The sequence below is a fragment of the Nilaparvata lugens genome, chromosome 10, assembly GCF_014356525.2.
Source record: "Nilaparvata lugens isolate BPH chromosome 10, ASM1435652v1, whole genome shotgun sequence".
Lineage (NCBI taxonomy): Eukaryota > Metazoa > Arthropoda > Insecta > Hemiptera > Delphacidae > Nilaparvata > Nilaparvata lugens.
In genome coordinates this window covers 29,083,538-29,100,149 of record NC_052513.1, presented here as the reverse complement: position 1 = coordinate 29,100,149, position 16,612 = coordinate 29,083,538, and the positions used below count along the sequence as shown (strand labels likewise).

General features: G+C 34.8%; 1 protein-coding gene across 1 annotated transcript in view; it reads right to left on the bottom strand.

Annotated features, from left to right (window-relative positions):
- The window catches only part of LOC111064182 (serine-rich adhesin for platelets), a 100,156-nt gene extending 85,622 nt beyond the window's left edge, over positions 1 to 14,534 (bottom strand). The window contains exon 1 of the mRNA XM_022351873.2: positions 14,306 to 14,534. Coding sequence (XP_022207565.2) covers positions 14,306 to 14,313 — 8 coding nt within the window. The 5' untranslated portion in view covers positions 14,314 to 14,534. The remainder of the gene's footprint in view (positions 1 to 14,305) is intronic.
- Positions 14,535 to 16,612: the final 2,078 nt, after the last annotated feature.

Here is a 16,612-nt window from a genome sequence, read left to right as displayed (position 1 = left end):
TACCTGACTATGTCACTTCGAATATTCCAAAGTTGTTGAATACCTAAATAAATTAATTAACATCCATTTCAATAGAACTATTTAAAGGTTTTATTACATAGAACCAGAGACAAGAATAATATAGTTATCCTTAACTATATAATAATAACTATGATAACTATAATAATATAGTTATCCTTACTTATCCTTCATCTATGATAGAACCCTTTAAAGGTAGGCCTACTCAGAGTAAAGGAAAGGTGTGAGAAAGGTACATTTTAAGGGTGTTTCAAAGAAAATGAAAAGTTTACTAGTAATTCAATGTAATTCAACCATTTGTCGTCATCATGTTCTACAGAATAATTGTTATAATTTTATCTTGTAGGATCATTCTTTTAAATCCGTGAGGTTTTCAGCCTCATATTTTTTCAATTCATTGAACACACACTAGAGCATTCTCTATGTTCTCCGTCTCTAGACGGGGGACACACAATATATAAGCTTCGGTTGACGTGTGAGGTTCTTTGAACCTTTGGATTTTTGAATCCGTCCCTTCAAAACATTATGTGAGAGACAATCTGTCACCTGGAGGATGTCATGGCAGCTAATTTACTGGAGCGTTTCAATTCATCAAAATGCAAACTTATTCACAAAAATACAAACCTATAAGTCACAAACTCAATTGCGAATAATAAACATTATGAGATCAATCATACAAATAGTAGAGAATCGATCATAAAAAATATATACAAAAAGTATAAACAAGAAATCGAACAACGTTAATGGATACAGGCAATTCAAAATCTAGAACACTACCATATTTCCTGATGGATATAAATTCGTTTCGACTTGAGCCAAATAATCGAGGTTGGAAAACAACAGCACAAATCAGCTGGTGATCCAGTTTCTGATAAAAATGTAGACGAACCGGTGGAAATGAAGAGGAGGTGCATAGCATCACTTTCACTGTTAACAGTCGACGATTTAAAATCGTGACGCAACCGGATCGCTTCTCTCTCACTCTCTTCTACTCACTCACTCAGTCTCTCTCATCTTCCCTTTCCCCTCTTCCTCCTTCCACCACACTTGTTTCACTTCCCTGTGATGCGTTGTTCCCATCACATGCGCCAAAAATAAGGATTCACGCACTTGTTCGTCAGTTTCCGGGAATCAGAGGTCCTCGGATTTGACCTCGTTTAGAAAGACTTGCTATATAGGTGTACAACAGATTCAACTCTGTGTTATTTATCTGAAGAGATATAGATATACATTGTTGATAAGTTCAATTGATAATCTTGTCGAAGTTTTCTATGTAGATATATACAAATCGGAAATATTTCACTATACATTGAACAATATAAATGCTCGAATTTAATCACCTGTATTGAGATTGTCAGTTCTAAGTAGCCTACTATACAAACTTCATTAATCTGTGTTTTATCACAATCCTGGCCTATGGAAAATGACCATGTTGCATAACTAGGTTTAGTCAATTGTTCAATCAGAGATAAAAAATGAGGGGTTACAGAAACTTTGAGAGAGTACGAAGTAAAAATGCTTTGAAAATACGTAGTTTCGTTCCTGAATCAACCTGATGGCAGCTGAAACAAGGTATAGTATTACAGTATTGCCAGCTCGTTGGGCATGGCTCCTACTAGATATGGAAATCACGGTTTCATACCTTGAACGATTTAATAGTGTGAAGTGAAATCAGATTATTGAGAATTGTTATCGATTCTTACCGACATTATATTTGTGCAGGTTTAAAACCATGGTTATATAGTTATTGTAGTACTGACTGGTGATATAAGTGGATAAACTGGCCGAAAACAATATGATCGAAGAATCTAGTCGATTCTAATATTACTACATACATATAAAAACTACATTAATCTGTGCTCTTTACTTCAAACTATACAGATATACAGTGTAGAACAGCTGATTGGAGATTCTTCACTAGACTGACCGCAGACAGTGATTGGATAATAGTGGAGGATCTGAGGATGATTTCGCAATCATAATTAGGCCTGTTATGCATGCTCCTAAGTATTCTCTGCGTCTGGTTCCCAAGATGCACAGTGCAGTGTAAAGGAATTCAAATTGGATTTGGATTCAAATTGTAGAGATTCTAGAATAGCTTGCATATTCAACTGCTAACTTCTTCATAACTCTAGTCCATTGCAGCTTCTTGAATTATTGGATCGAGTTCGATTCTTTCTGAATAAATCGTCGATATTTTTACGCACAGTATTTTGATGTAGAATTATTATGTTTCATGAGAAATCAAATTTGCTTTGAAGTAGTAAGAAGACAGCCTACATCATGAGACATTGCCTGAATACTTGTATATTGGATAGAATACTGAGAATATTTAGAATGAAATACTGGATACTTGAATACTTGGAGAAGTGAAAGAAAAGAGCGGACCATTCTTCAAGTATTTCGGTACTCGCAGTAGGCCTGTTATCAATCCCCATTAAAGTATTCTACTCAATAATCAAGTATTGAAGCAATATTCCTTGATATAGGAAATCTTCAGTTCTCATCACTTCAAGATCTTGTCAGTAAAGAGGGAAAGTAAAACCAACTTGAGAGCAAATATAGAACAATAAAAAATGTCATCTTACACACATCATAACGGCTAGAGCAACGTCTCATAAAAAAATTGTTTTCCAGGTGAAGGCCACAGCTGCACAAATGGAGAAACAATTGTGAAGAAATTCCGTGCGAAAATTTTCAATTGAAAGACAGAGCAGTTGTATGATAGTAGCCTACTGCAACCACTGTACTTGCACCGGCCAGATAAGTAAGGTTACACGGGGCACGACAAACATGATCCCTTTTGTTGGTATAGAAACTGTAAACTGAAAAAAACTGTAACTTTTTATCCTGGGATCGGCTTTTTGCATGTATAGAGAAGGTGGTGACATAGTTAAGTGAAAAATTACGGCGAGAAAAGTGAAAGGGCAGATGAAAAGATGTTTGAGAAAGAGAAAGATGAATATTGGATCCGCTTACTTTATTCATGTAGATTACAAAGTATGCTGGCTCAGTTTTTAGATTTCATTCAATGATAATTTATTTATTCATTCATTTATTGTACATATAATATTCATTTATAATACTACAATCATAATATAATTATGACATTGAAGAAAAAACTAGACTGAGCCTGTATCATTTCTCTCCAAAAATTTTGATAAAAAGTTAATGTTGAATAATAATAATTGAGGATAAAGATAAATATCTAATACATTTTGAAAAAATAAATCAAATAATTATCAAACGACATATAAGAAGATGCAATCCAATTATGATGATGATAAAGATGATAAAAATATTATATTTTTTATTCATTCATTTAACATATCCAAGTTCATGACAGAAAAATATTGATAGAAATGTTATTGCTAATTCGTTACAAGACTGATCAACTACGGTAACATAATAATATAAAGATGATGTACAACTTGGAATTATACATTAGAAATGAACTTTTAATGATATATTCAATATCCTATTATATTAACAACTTGCTATTGAAGTCAATAGGTGATGAAAATAATAGATGATAAGAGAAAGATCATGCAGGGAGTTAGATAGAGAGAAAACAAAAGAGAGGGGGAAAATTAGTCTTTTTAAGGAGGAAAAGTTAGAGCGATAGAATAATCCTGTTGAGGGCAAGAGAGAGATATAATTGAATCTATCTAAGGTAAGAGAGAGAATTCTCCGCGAATAAGATAATAATACGACCTTGAGAGTTTGAGAGTTGGAAAGGAATGCAGAACCACTATGCAGTATACACTGGTGAGTGTTCAGTGCACTTCTAGTGGTCAATTACTTTCATAAAACGGTAGCTAGGCTAGAGGTGAAAACAGTTACTGGACGGAAGTGATTCATTCGAGTTCAGAGCTTTTTAAGTGAGACGGACATAAGTTTATTACGTTGCCAGTTGCTGCTGTAATGTTATGAGGCGTGAAAGCAAATGCCGGATTCGGAGTGCAATTAATCGCAATGTTGATTTGGCGTGAACGTCTGAGATCTTCACTCCAATTAGAGGTGGTTCATCGGTAAACAAATCTGATGTAAAGTGATCGATTGAGTGGAATGAGAAAGGAGATCGGTAGAAGAGGCAGAGGTGGATTGGGAGAAGGTAGAGATTCACTCCAAGTGATAAATAAAGGAGCTAAGTAAGAGCATAAGAGCTAGAAGTTATTAGAAGAAAATAAAAAAGGAAGATGAAGAGTAGAGAGAAAAGAGAGAGAGAAAAGATATGTATTCTCGAGGAATCGGAAGAGAAGAATAAGAAAATAAGTGATTGTGAAGAAAGAGAAGAAGGAGAAGGAGGAGAAGGAGGAGAAGGAGGAGAAGGAGGAAATGGAGGAGAAGGAGGAGGAGAAGGAGGAGAAGGAGGAGAAGGAGGAGAAGGAGGAGAAGGAGGAGAAGGAGGAGAAGGAGGAGAAGGAGGAGAAGGAGGAGAAGGAGGAGAAGGAGGAGAAGGAGGAGAAGGAGGAGAAGGAGGAGAAGGAGGAGAAGGAGGAGAAGGAGGAGAAGGAGGAGAAGGAGGAGAAGGAGGAGAAGGAGGAGAAGGAGGAGAAGGAGGAGAAGGAGGAGAAGGAGGAGAAGGAGGAGAAGAGGAGAAGGAGGAGAAGGAGGAGAAGGAGGAGGAGAAGGAGGAGAGGAGGAGAAGGAGGAAGGAGGAGAAGGAGGAGAAGGAGGAGAAGGAGGAGAAGGAGGAGAAGGAGGAGAAGGAGGAGAAGGAGGAAGGAGGAGAAGGAGGAGGAAGGAGGAGAAGGAGGAGAAGGAGGAGAAGGAGGAGAAGGAGGAGAAGGAGGAGAAGGAGGAGAAGGAGGAGAAGGAGGAGAAGAAGGAGAAGGAGGAAAAGGAGGAGAAGAAGAAGGAGAAGGAGGAGAAGGTGGAGAAGGAGGAGGAGGCTGTAAACAGGCCGGAGAGGACAGGTAGAAAATTATGGGAAAACTGAAAAAACGAAAAATATATGGATTACAAAAATGTTTGTTAGGAGCTGCTCAAAAATTTCAATCCAAGAAACATAGAATCATTTTACTATAATCTCAAATCTTGAAGTCTCGATTCAATATTCCAACCACAGAGGTCCAATTGAATTGGATGCAGAGATTTATGAATCAGTGTTTGGACAGGAAAAGTAACTTGGGCCATGGAATAAGCATAATAAGCGTATGCTTATAAGCAAGCAAGTATGCTAGTAGCATACTACTTGCATTCAAACCTAAGTCTCTAAAACAGGCTTCAAATCTAAATCATGTGCATTACAGATTTCCACAGTAATTCAAAGCATATTACTCGTGCTTGGCGTAACATGAAATTGATCTTCAAATGCCAATCTGTAACATCTTCTAATAAGCAATTGTTGCACATCGAAATATGATTGGAGATTCTCACGTTTCCCATCGATTCGTGGCAATGCCATAGTTTTGCATTCACACTTGCCATCTCAGACTGGCATGCCAGCCGGCTATGGCATTTGGGGCTGTCGTGCCAAGCCCATTCATGCACAGCGAAAGCGCAAGTTGGCATGGTCAAAAGAGAGAGAAAGAGATAGCCATAATATGGAGAGGGAGTGAGAGAGAGAGAGAGACAGGAGTGAGGAGATAGAGTCCTCATCAGTTACATTAGCGGCCAGTGCCTTGCGTAATAGTCAAGATACTAGTCCTGCTAACATGCCTTAGTTCCTGTCAATAGTTTCTTTCATTCGTAAATAAAGGATAGAGAATGAGTTGAAAGAGAAGAGGGAAAAGCATGTGGAAAGAATTAAAGAAGATGAATTGAAGTTGGTATAAGAGCAAGGAAGGTAGTGGTGAAAATATAATTATGCTGAAAAGAAAGGAGAAGACTACTTGACCAAATTCAGAAATAGACTAAATTCTGGGTTATTATCTGCTTTTTCTTATCTGGATACTTTTCGTATCCAGATATTTGCTTGCTTCATCCGACGATGAATTGAAAGCTGATTTTGATGAAACTGCAATGAACTAAAATCATGGAATAAACAATCTATTGTAAAGCTAGTACAAAACGAAAATGGAGAAGATGGAGTATAAAGAATTAGAACTTAAATGAAGAGGTGTAGATACATTGAAAAGTTGAAAGAAGTTAAGATGAGAATTGGATGAGAGAATTGAGGAAGAAGATTTTGGTGGTTAAGTCAAAATTACAGTATTACGTCAAGTCCATCAATATACTCGTATACTTACTTGAAAGTAAAAATGAATAGATTCAGCAGTTTCCAATACGAATATGTATCTGAATTCTTATGTACTTTGACTCAGTCATATTTTACTTTCCTTGCCCTATTACTATTATAGGTAAGGAAAGTATTGCTTTCCGAAAAAAATTAAGGTACGCCAATTTCCAAATTTCTATACGTTTCAAGGTACCCTGAGTCCAAAAAAGTGGTTTTTGGGTATTGGTCTGTATGTGTGTGTGTGTGTGTGTGTGTGTGTGTGTGTGTGTGTGTGTGTGTGTGTGTGTGTGTGTGTGTGTGTGTGTGTGTGTGTGTGTGTGTGTGTGTATGAGTGTATGTGCGTCTGTATACACGATATCTCATCTCCCAATTAACGGAATGACTTGAAATTTGGAACGTGAGGCTCTTACAATATAAGGATCCGATACGAACAATTTCGATCGAATGCGATTCAAGATGGCGGCTAAAATGGCGAAAATGTTGTCAAAAACAGGGTTTTTCGCGATTTTCTCGGAAACGGCTCCAACGATTTTGATGAAATTTATACCTAAAAAAGTCAATGATAAGCTCTATCAACTGCCACAAGTTCCATATCTGTAAAAATTCTAGAAGCGCTACCCTATCGATGCAAAGTTTGGTTTTAAATTTCCAATTATCAGGCTTCAGATTCAATTTAAACAAAAAAATTTTAGTGGAAAAGATTGAGCATAAAAATTTCTCCAATTAATGGTCAGTAACATTTCCACCTAAAATTGAAAATAAGCTCTACATTCCAGAAAATGTGATTATTCAATTGCAAATTATTGTTGATTCTATTGAATCATTCACTATGAAGAGATAGCAGACCTCGTGTTTCTTCAGCGTTATTGCCCTGTCACCAGCTGGCTCAAATCTTTGAATAGTAGACTTGAGATGCGCGGGAACACTAGCGTCAGGTGATCAATTTTCATAAGGCAAGGAAAGTTGTGTGAGTGCGCCACACCAGATTTTTTTCATTATATTGTCCACACCCATATTGGTACTTATTTTGAAATATTTTCTTTTTTAATAAATTATTAGCTGCCTTAAAGAATGAAACTGGAATTAATACAATACATTTCAATGTATCACATTAATTATAATGCATATTAGATACTCCATCTCCATTACAACTTATTGTGGTATCAAAAAGAGACGAAGACCAACTTCAATGCTACTCTACGTTCAAATTCCTGTAATTTTTCAAGTTTTCAAGATGAAAAAAGTAAGAACTGCTAGAGATGAAATACGATAATCTAAGTAAATAACAGGGACAGGTGAATGAAGTAAAACGAAGCAGACAAGCAGAAGAAGTTGAACGGAAAGTAAAAGGCTATTGCAATGTTCCGGTGGGATCAGGAATCTCAGCAATTCAATAATATTGTTCTCAGACACCGCAAAGTAGAATATTATTTCGTCATAGCTTTCTTGTTTCTCCGTCTGTTGGATGCTGGCTGGCTCTCCTTCTCAAGGTCGTTTTCCTCTCCTCTTTCCTATCATCATGCCTCATTCGTCTCTTTTATCCTCTTCTGATTCCTTTTATCAATGCAATCCTATTTCTTTGCCTCGCTACTCGCCACTTTCAATACATATTCCTTCACTAGCTGCCTCTAATCTTTCTTCAAATCATCCTCTTTCGTCTCATTGTATATTTTTCCACTTCCTCTGATAATTTTTCCTCTTATTTGTCCACTCCTCAATCATCTTCGGAGGAGCTCTTCCAGGGGGGTCCAGCTGCTCGTTCCTCTTTTTTCCTTTATATTTCACCTTATATTTTTTCCTATCTTCTTTCTTTCTCTATCCTCTTCTGTTTCTATTTTGTCTTCTCTTTCTGTAACCTCTTCTCTTTCTGTAACCTCTTCTCTTTCTGTAACCTCTTCTCTTTCTCTATCCTCTTCTCTCTCCCTTTCCTGTTCTCTTTCTCTATCCTCTTCTGTTTTTATTCTGTCTTCTCTTTCTCTAACCTCAACTAATTCTCTCTCCTCTTCCCTTTCTCTCTCCTCTCTCTTTCTCTCTACTCTTCCCTTTCTCTCTCCTCTTCTCTTTCTCTCTCCTCTTCCCTTTCTCTCTCCTATTCCCTTTCTCTTTCCTCTTCCCTTTCTCACACCTCTTCCCTTTCTCTCTCCTCTACTCTTTCTCTCTCCTCTTCTCTTTCTCTCTCCTCTTCTCCTTTTCTCTCCTCTTCTCTTTGTCTCCTCTCTTCTCTTTTTCTCTCCTCTTCTCTTTCTCTATCATCTTCTCTTTCTCTTTCCTCTTCACGCTCATCTCTGCAGGAACTCTTTGCCAGAGGAAATCTCCAGCTGCTAGCGTCAAGCTTGTCTGGCTCCAGAATTATGAGGATGCTGTAATAATTAGATGACACTTCACTCATAGTGCAATTCTTATTAGCGCAATGGCGGTAAGTGGAGAAAGGAACGCCTGGACATCTGGGGAGCCTGCCAAGGATATATTGATGTATTTTTTAATCTCATATTCAGCTATTTTTACTGATGTTAACACTATCACCATAGAAAAAATAGAAACTACAGAATTGAGTATTGCATCCTCTTTGCTATCATATCATCCATGACCATTACTACAAAATTTCCAATACAATGGAAGAATTTACAACTAAAAGAAATAATTTATTTAGAAAATAAAATCCTTCAACTTAAAAGTGAATGAAACCGCATCATTTTGCAAGATATTGAAGGTAGATCTCTCCGTACAATTTCTCAAAGAATGTCGTAAACCGAAATTTTACTGCTGTATCGAACTAACTGTTCAGAAGTGAATGAACCTTCCCTCCGCTTTGATATTCCAGTGCACATTCTTATTGGAGAAAGTTATTGGAAGCTAATAGCTAAAATATGAACCAAAAAATCAAATCAGTCTCTTCAGGCTATAGTTAATAAACATTCCAATAAAATAGTTTCTCTAATCACTTCGAAAGTGATTGAAGACGAGAACCTTGAAATAATCTAGGAATAACAAAATAAGTATTCCAGAAGGAATGGAGCTTAAGACTTTAATATTTTCCGATTTCCGTTATATACAACCTAGTTTGGTCATCTGTCAAAATGATTACATAATTATGTTATACTATGATAGATTGTGACATATTCTCGTTAACATTTTTAACTCATGATACTAAAGCTGCATTTACACCATAGTTATTAACAAAATGTTAATAACTTAATCCTTATAGATTCTATTAGATTGAACATAAGTTATCATACACATGATGAACATATGTGTTTGTCAATTTCCGTTCAATCTAATAGAATCTATATGGATTAACATTTTAACATTAAGTTATCAAGCTATTAATATTTTGTTTATAACTTTGGTGTAAACCCAGGAAAGATACGTGTACGCCATAACTAGAGATTAGTACTATTATCCATCCATTATTCATATTAATGAATTATATCAACGTACTTCTAGAAGTAGGTTGAAAAATTATCCCTCATTCAATTGCTGATTCAACCTAGTTGGTCAGGGAAATTCTTATTCCATTCAACAACCAACTGAAACACTGAAAGTTATTCAATACCACAACAACTGTCAAATCAAACAAACCAGTAGTCTACTCCAGAATAGCAACGGATTCACAACACCAAACGACCATATGCCTTGCCTTGTTCCACAACATTATGAGAACCATTATGATTGTTGCGTTGTGCCACAAACGAAGAACAATATTGATAGCGTTATGATAAATTAATTCCCTCTATATTATCCCAGTGCCTCCTGTATCCTTGGTCCAGTGAAATCCTGGGAACAGTTCTCACCAAAATGGTGATTTTCAGACTGATTATGAGACATACTTATTGTCTGTTTTGGTTATGTCGGACGTGGTCATTATCCTTCTAAGTAGGAGACTTGTTTGGCCTAATGCGTTGAAGTGGGTAGTAGCAATAGTTTTATATTTCTTTACTAAGTAGTGGTTACTCAATGAAACATGCGTAATCCATAGTGAAAATAAGAACAACATAATAATATCTGGAGAAGAAATGTTTCATGAGTGTATTGTGAGGAATCGACTGAGTTATGAGATACACTGAACTGATTTTCAACTTTGCTTCGATTAAAAAAGAAAAACATTAAGTTAAATTAAACATTAAGTTAAATAAAACATTTATGAGTTAAATCATGGAGAAACGTGAGGCTTCCCGATCATAGAATTACCAAAACAAAGTGAAGTAGCTCAACGTTCCAATTAAATTTAGAAGAATGGATTCAAGATGTTGAGAATATCAAAGCTTATTCATTATTCATTTATATGAAAATATACATATTTGAGAGCACCAAGACAATGCAAATGGTTTTTGCATACCGTACTTAAAGGAAAAATATATTCCCAGTCATGATACAGATCGAAAATCAATAATTGGGGTGTTATTCTACAGGAAAAAGCTTCCAATATGAAAAAGAGGGAAGGAGATTAACTGCATTTACAAAAAAAAAACGGAGCTAGTGGGCAAGACAAACTAGCAAGACTCCACTTAATTCTAGAAATGAACTATTCGGTTCCACTCAGTCTCCCACTTCGGTAGTTCTGCTTCTAGTAATATTAATGATACTATAGTTAGTTGCATATTAATCAAGATAATATTCAATACTCTGTTACGAAATCTTTTTCAGATGCATTTCGACCAATATTAGTACAAAGATCGACCTTCCACAGGTTTATCTCATCAATTCATCACTTGACTTGACACAAAAAGAACTTAACATTACAAAATAATCACAACTCTGGTCACCAAAGTCTTTCTTCAATCTGTCACCAAACCTTCAGAAAATGGGTCAAAACCTTTCCAAGAAAGACACTGAGAATTACATGGGAATATGAACACGAACAGCAGATGATTATAAAACAATCCCTACCAATAATGCAAGAATTTAGTCAACTCAAACTTCAGCAATGATTGGATGGAAAGCATTTCATACATATAAGGCATGCTGACAGATTGAAGTGAATATCACCATAATGACGATTGATCTTATCACCATCGCAGACAGGAAGTTAGAAAATAATTTTTAATGGCATTCCTACGAAACAATTCACCTCTATTATAATTATTATTTGATTCCTGCAACACAACTCAGCGATATTGGAACTTCAAGATCACTATCAACAATTGAGATCATTAGTATCACTACAACAGTTACAAAATAATAATTTCAAATCCAGTTTGACAACTCCAGGAGACCTTGATGTGAAAGTGACAATGCAACCTACATTGGGTTGACGCGTGCTGAAATCTTTATACCGAGTTTTATAACGACCCCAAGACAATGATATAAGTATTGATCATAATTGAAAATAATTTTGGGGAACTTATCTTTACAACAATTGCAAGATCGTAAAACATCGCCTCTAATATTCTATATGTTCTATAGAATGTTCAACAGCAGCTCCACAATGAACGAGCAACGAACGATCTATAGCACGATCAATGAACGAGTTTTAAAATAATTCAATCGGAGTCTCTTGAAGCAAGATATGGAGAAATCTATGGTAGAAGGTGAAGCTGAATGGTGTCAACTCCGAGGGAGCAAGCCAGCCACAAAGAATTTAACCCTGAATATTATTACCCTTTATAACTGTATACCTGCATCAATGTACTTCGTATACAGTATGCAATATAATAATTTATTATTAAAGTGGTCGTGATTATAACTTTTCAACTCATACGCACACAAACTCTAGTGAGAGACTCTTTGAACTGCCAGCATTCATTATGAGTAAAACAAACTCTACCCATTCAACCAACACTGACAGTTTCAAGATTATTTCACTATAGTTTTATCCAGAAGGGTTGGTGACTTAATTGTGACTTTATGAAGTGTAGTGTAGACTTTATTTTTGACTTAATATGTATTGTGTAGTACCAGAGAAAACTCCTATAATTGTAATTCTGTGGTAGTACACATTCTTCCCTTCCCTGGGTATTGAGAATCGCATTGCAATATTGGGTACAGTATTTGATACAGAATTTCTACTGAATTACTAATAATATGATCTAGATGAGGCTACCACATACGTAAATTTACACCCTTGAACCTTTAGTGGATTAAGCCATTCTTATCAATGACAGTGATAACAGTATAACTGAACCACTAACTTGACTCATGTTATTTATAAAAAATGGAAAGAAAAACAGCTTGAGGAACAGACTTGTGCGCCACGAACACGCGCATTTCGCTTTTCATCAGCTGATTCTATGCTGATTATATCTGTATCTAATATTACTGTTTCTGTACGAGCACAGATATAATAAGCTGAACATTATAATGTTTTCTCTCCAAAATATAATTTATTATTGACTTTTGTAATGAATAGGTGAATGAATATTAATGGGTGACTGCATCCGCTGAAAATCAATTTGTCAAAAATTGACCAATTTCGACTGAATAAAGAGACCATTATTTAAAAAAAAAATGGAATTCCTAATACTAAAATTCCAAATTCCATGAGTTCAATATAATAGGCTACCTCTTGTTCTATTCATACATAGTTCAAATTATTCATCATAGTTTAAAATCAATCAGCATAGTTTCATCATTTCTTTGCTGATTATCCTTCCGACATTAGTGTCCCAACATAGAACGCATACAAAATTTAATTCTTTCAAAATTTTTAAACATAAATTAAAGTGAGATACAAAGTCATCATTCTCTTGGAGCGCTAAAAGCTCTAAATTACCTACAAATATTTCCTTGTAATGGAATGCAATTAGTTATTTGTTTATGTAGTCGGATTCTTCTACAAAATTTGAGAATAACCTACCATAACAGACTAATGAGTTTCGATAGTTTCATTGGTGCTCTATAGATCTATATCGACCGCTTAGTGTTTGTAAGAACAGAAACAAAATTATTCAACAATATTCGTTTTTGAAAAACAAATATATTCTAGAAAAATTTCAAAGCGTGAGAAAATTGGACGGAGATAATTGTTTTAAAATCAATGAGATGAATACTTGAGAATCAAATTCTTCACCTTACAATGCCCGAACATTAAACATTATAATATCAAATTTGAGAGTTATGGAATTTGATAATTGTTAAAATTTGAATTTATTTCCTGATATTAAATAATTTATTTGTTTATTATTTATATAATGTTTTAATTGAATCGTCAACATCATTAAAGTTACTCAACTGGATTACAAAAGAAGCACTTTAAAAGTCTACAAAAGTAGACACAAATAAACACAATTCACCAAAAACCACAAGACCGGTTCCAAAGTATCACTCAGTAATTTTCCTTTTAATTATATTGTTGTTAAATCAGACCTGCTCAAAAAGTTAACAAGCCAATTTTCGTCTGCAGAGTAAAACTACTCTAAATAAAACGGCTACTGCTTGCTACTAGGTGTTGCTTTTCATTTAGTAGGTTGTAATTAGAACCTATCCTATAAGGATTAATTATACTTATTTCAAGGTATTTTAAACATGCGTTCTTATTAAAGAGCTGAATAATCAAATAAGTAGAAATAAGATCGATAATGGTCTATGTCGGTCGGATCAACGATTTGAGAGTAGCTCAACAAGAAAAAATATTTTAATTATGATAAGAGGAAAATTATTACTGGCAATCAGATAAAAGCCAAAGCAATAAATATATTGTAACATAAAATGAAGAATAAGTTACTGTGAATAAGAAGTGTAAACTGTAATATTGATGGAGACCTTCCATGAACGAGTTTTGCATTGAGTAACTGATAATAGACCTGCTTTTTTATTAATCATTGATATATTATTTTTAATAATTGCGGAAATTTATTAAAGGCATATTCATTGATAATTAATATGATAGAGTAGTTATTGAATATAAAAATACGTTTCTTCAAATAAGACGATAGGAATTATTGTATAAAGAGTTAGAACCAAAAACATGAATCTATATAATTTATGAAGGTTTAATCTTTAATGATGTATATTAACAGAATTAAAAATAATTACAGATATATCACTAACAAAGCATGAAAATATAATAAGAGGAGTAGGCCTATGCACCCATGTTGTTGTATAATACATAATTTATAGGCCTAATCTGTAATATGATAAAAGAATCAGTAATAGAATGAGCCCTACCTCAGCATGAGTGCAACTCCGCTATTTCCTTGGATTTAAGTTTAACGCCGGTTTATTAACCGCACCCACTTTGTTCGTTGATTAATCACTGACCGTTCACGCAATATTGAAAAGACATTTGTCACATGGCACAAAAATCGCTGCAGAATATTATTTCATCACTGAAAACTTCGACAAGCTCACGTCAAGACAGGCGCGACGCAACTGGTTCGAACATGTTATCACGCCTCGGCTGGAGCCCGGCTGCTGCCAGAGCTACCAGCCAAGAGGCCGCGCAGGGAAATTTTGCGACTCTTTTTTCCCTTTTCCCAAGATATATCAATAGAGTCTAATCGTATAATCTCGCATGAGCAGAAAACTATTGTTTCTATAAATAATACTGTAGTGAGGAGATTCATTTTGAACCGTCAGCATAAACATAAGATAACATCAATACTGACAGTTTGAAAAGAATTTCACTGTTTTATATTATATTTATGTACGGTATATACTATATATTTTTTGGCGACAATATTGTGAAACGAAAACGTAACTCTATGGAATGTACCATATTGAAGTATTCATTTTCAACTAGAGTGAAAGGCTTTAATATTGTAAAACAGCGCAAACCCCTATTTTTGGACAATTTTCTCAGTTTTCTCTACAAATCTTGAACGATATTTGCAAAACGAATGACAATCACTGACAGCGTTATATAGGATCAATTTACAGGCGGTTTGTATTTAAGAAAAGGATTTGAGTTTCATACGAGCAGATTTTATTAATATATATAAATATATTAAATATATCTATATTTTACTACTACAATACAATACAAATACAGGTAGGCCTACTAATCATTTTAATGGAATTGAGCTGTGATTGCGCTGTAGAGGGGTCAGACTAGTTCCACTTTATAATGGATAATTATAAATTATGGTCACCGGTACTAAATATTTATCTGAACTAGAATAGTGAAGACTCTTTCACATTAGAGATGTCTAGAACCTATTCAAGCAAGGTACGGTATTTAAGCAACCTGTGCCTGCACTTTTTTAAAGATGATAAAGAAGACAATTTTGAATAAAATTTAGAATTTAGAAATAGGCCGACACATCTAAAAAATACCTGAGTCTATACCTAATTCATGCAGGTGAACGGGCTAGAGTCAAGAAAACTTCAATTAATCTTGCCATGCCTGATTTAATAGGTTTATACTATAAACTAACACTACAATTTGAAATAATAGAAAAATACAAACAGCTTCAATAAACATTGGCAACTAAAATCGAACAACAGAAACAACAATTTCATGTTACTTTGTTGACATTCTTCATCTGATTCGGGGGCGCATTACTATCCCCGTTTAGATAGCAATACGTCACAAAACCAAACAAGATCAGTCATAAAATAACCAATCAATTTCAACATGAAATTACTCAAGAAAGAAAAAAACCCGTTGAACCCAAATTTCGTCGATAGTAACCCATATAACCCATTTCATAATAATTTTGAATCCCCACTTTTTATTGACATTCTCGAATGAACCTTTGTTTCACTACACTGCACTTTCGTTGGTTTGTACGTTGCTTTATCGTCGGGGTTACAGTACCTTGTTTTTGGCGGTGAGCTTTTACCGGTTGAATTTGGCTTGACGGCGACGTCCTCTTACGTCCCTAGACCTGTCGTCTGAACGGGTGTCTTGAAGCGGTTTTACATAAAGTTGCGGAACCAAAGGGGTGGTAGTACAAGAAGTTGGTTTGGGGACACACATGAACCGCTGTAAATAAATGTATTACAGCATTAATTTCTAACTCTTCCTACAATTCATCAAAAGCTAAAACAGGAGTTATCTATTGATTACAATTAATTAAATTCTCTCATTCTTTGAATCCTCATTTTATATAGATTTTTATCTTTAAACTACTGATTCTTTTTATCAGAATTAATGGATCTTTCTTCACAAATAATTCAAATTGAAATGATGCTAACTTATATGATATTTTTCGTTTGGTTTGCGAAATCAAATATAATTTTTCATATAGTAGCTCGGCTAGTATTGTTGGAAACTTGTGCGCCAGCCAACATTTATTTTATTTATTATTTATGAACTATAGGACGCAATCCAAGTGTAAATAACGGGCATTCGCCCAAAACTGCTCAGAACCTTAATTAAAAATGAACATTCCAGAGTTTATGATTTGATTTACCTACAAATACAAGTCCCAAAAACTAGTATCAACTGAAATTATGAATTTATCACCTAATAAAACAAGACACTTTATAACACAATAAAAAAAATATATTGAAAATTTCACTTTAAGGAAA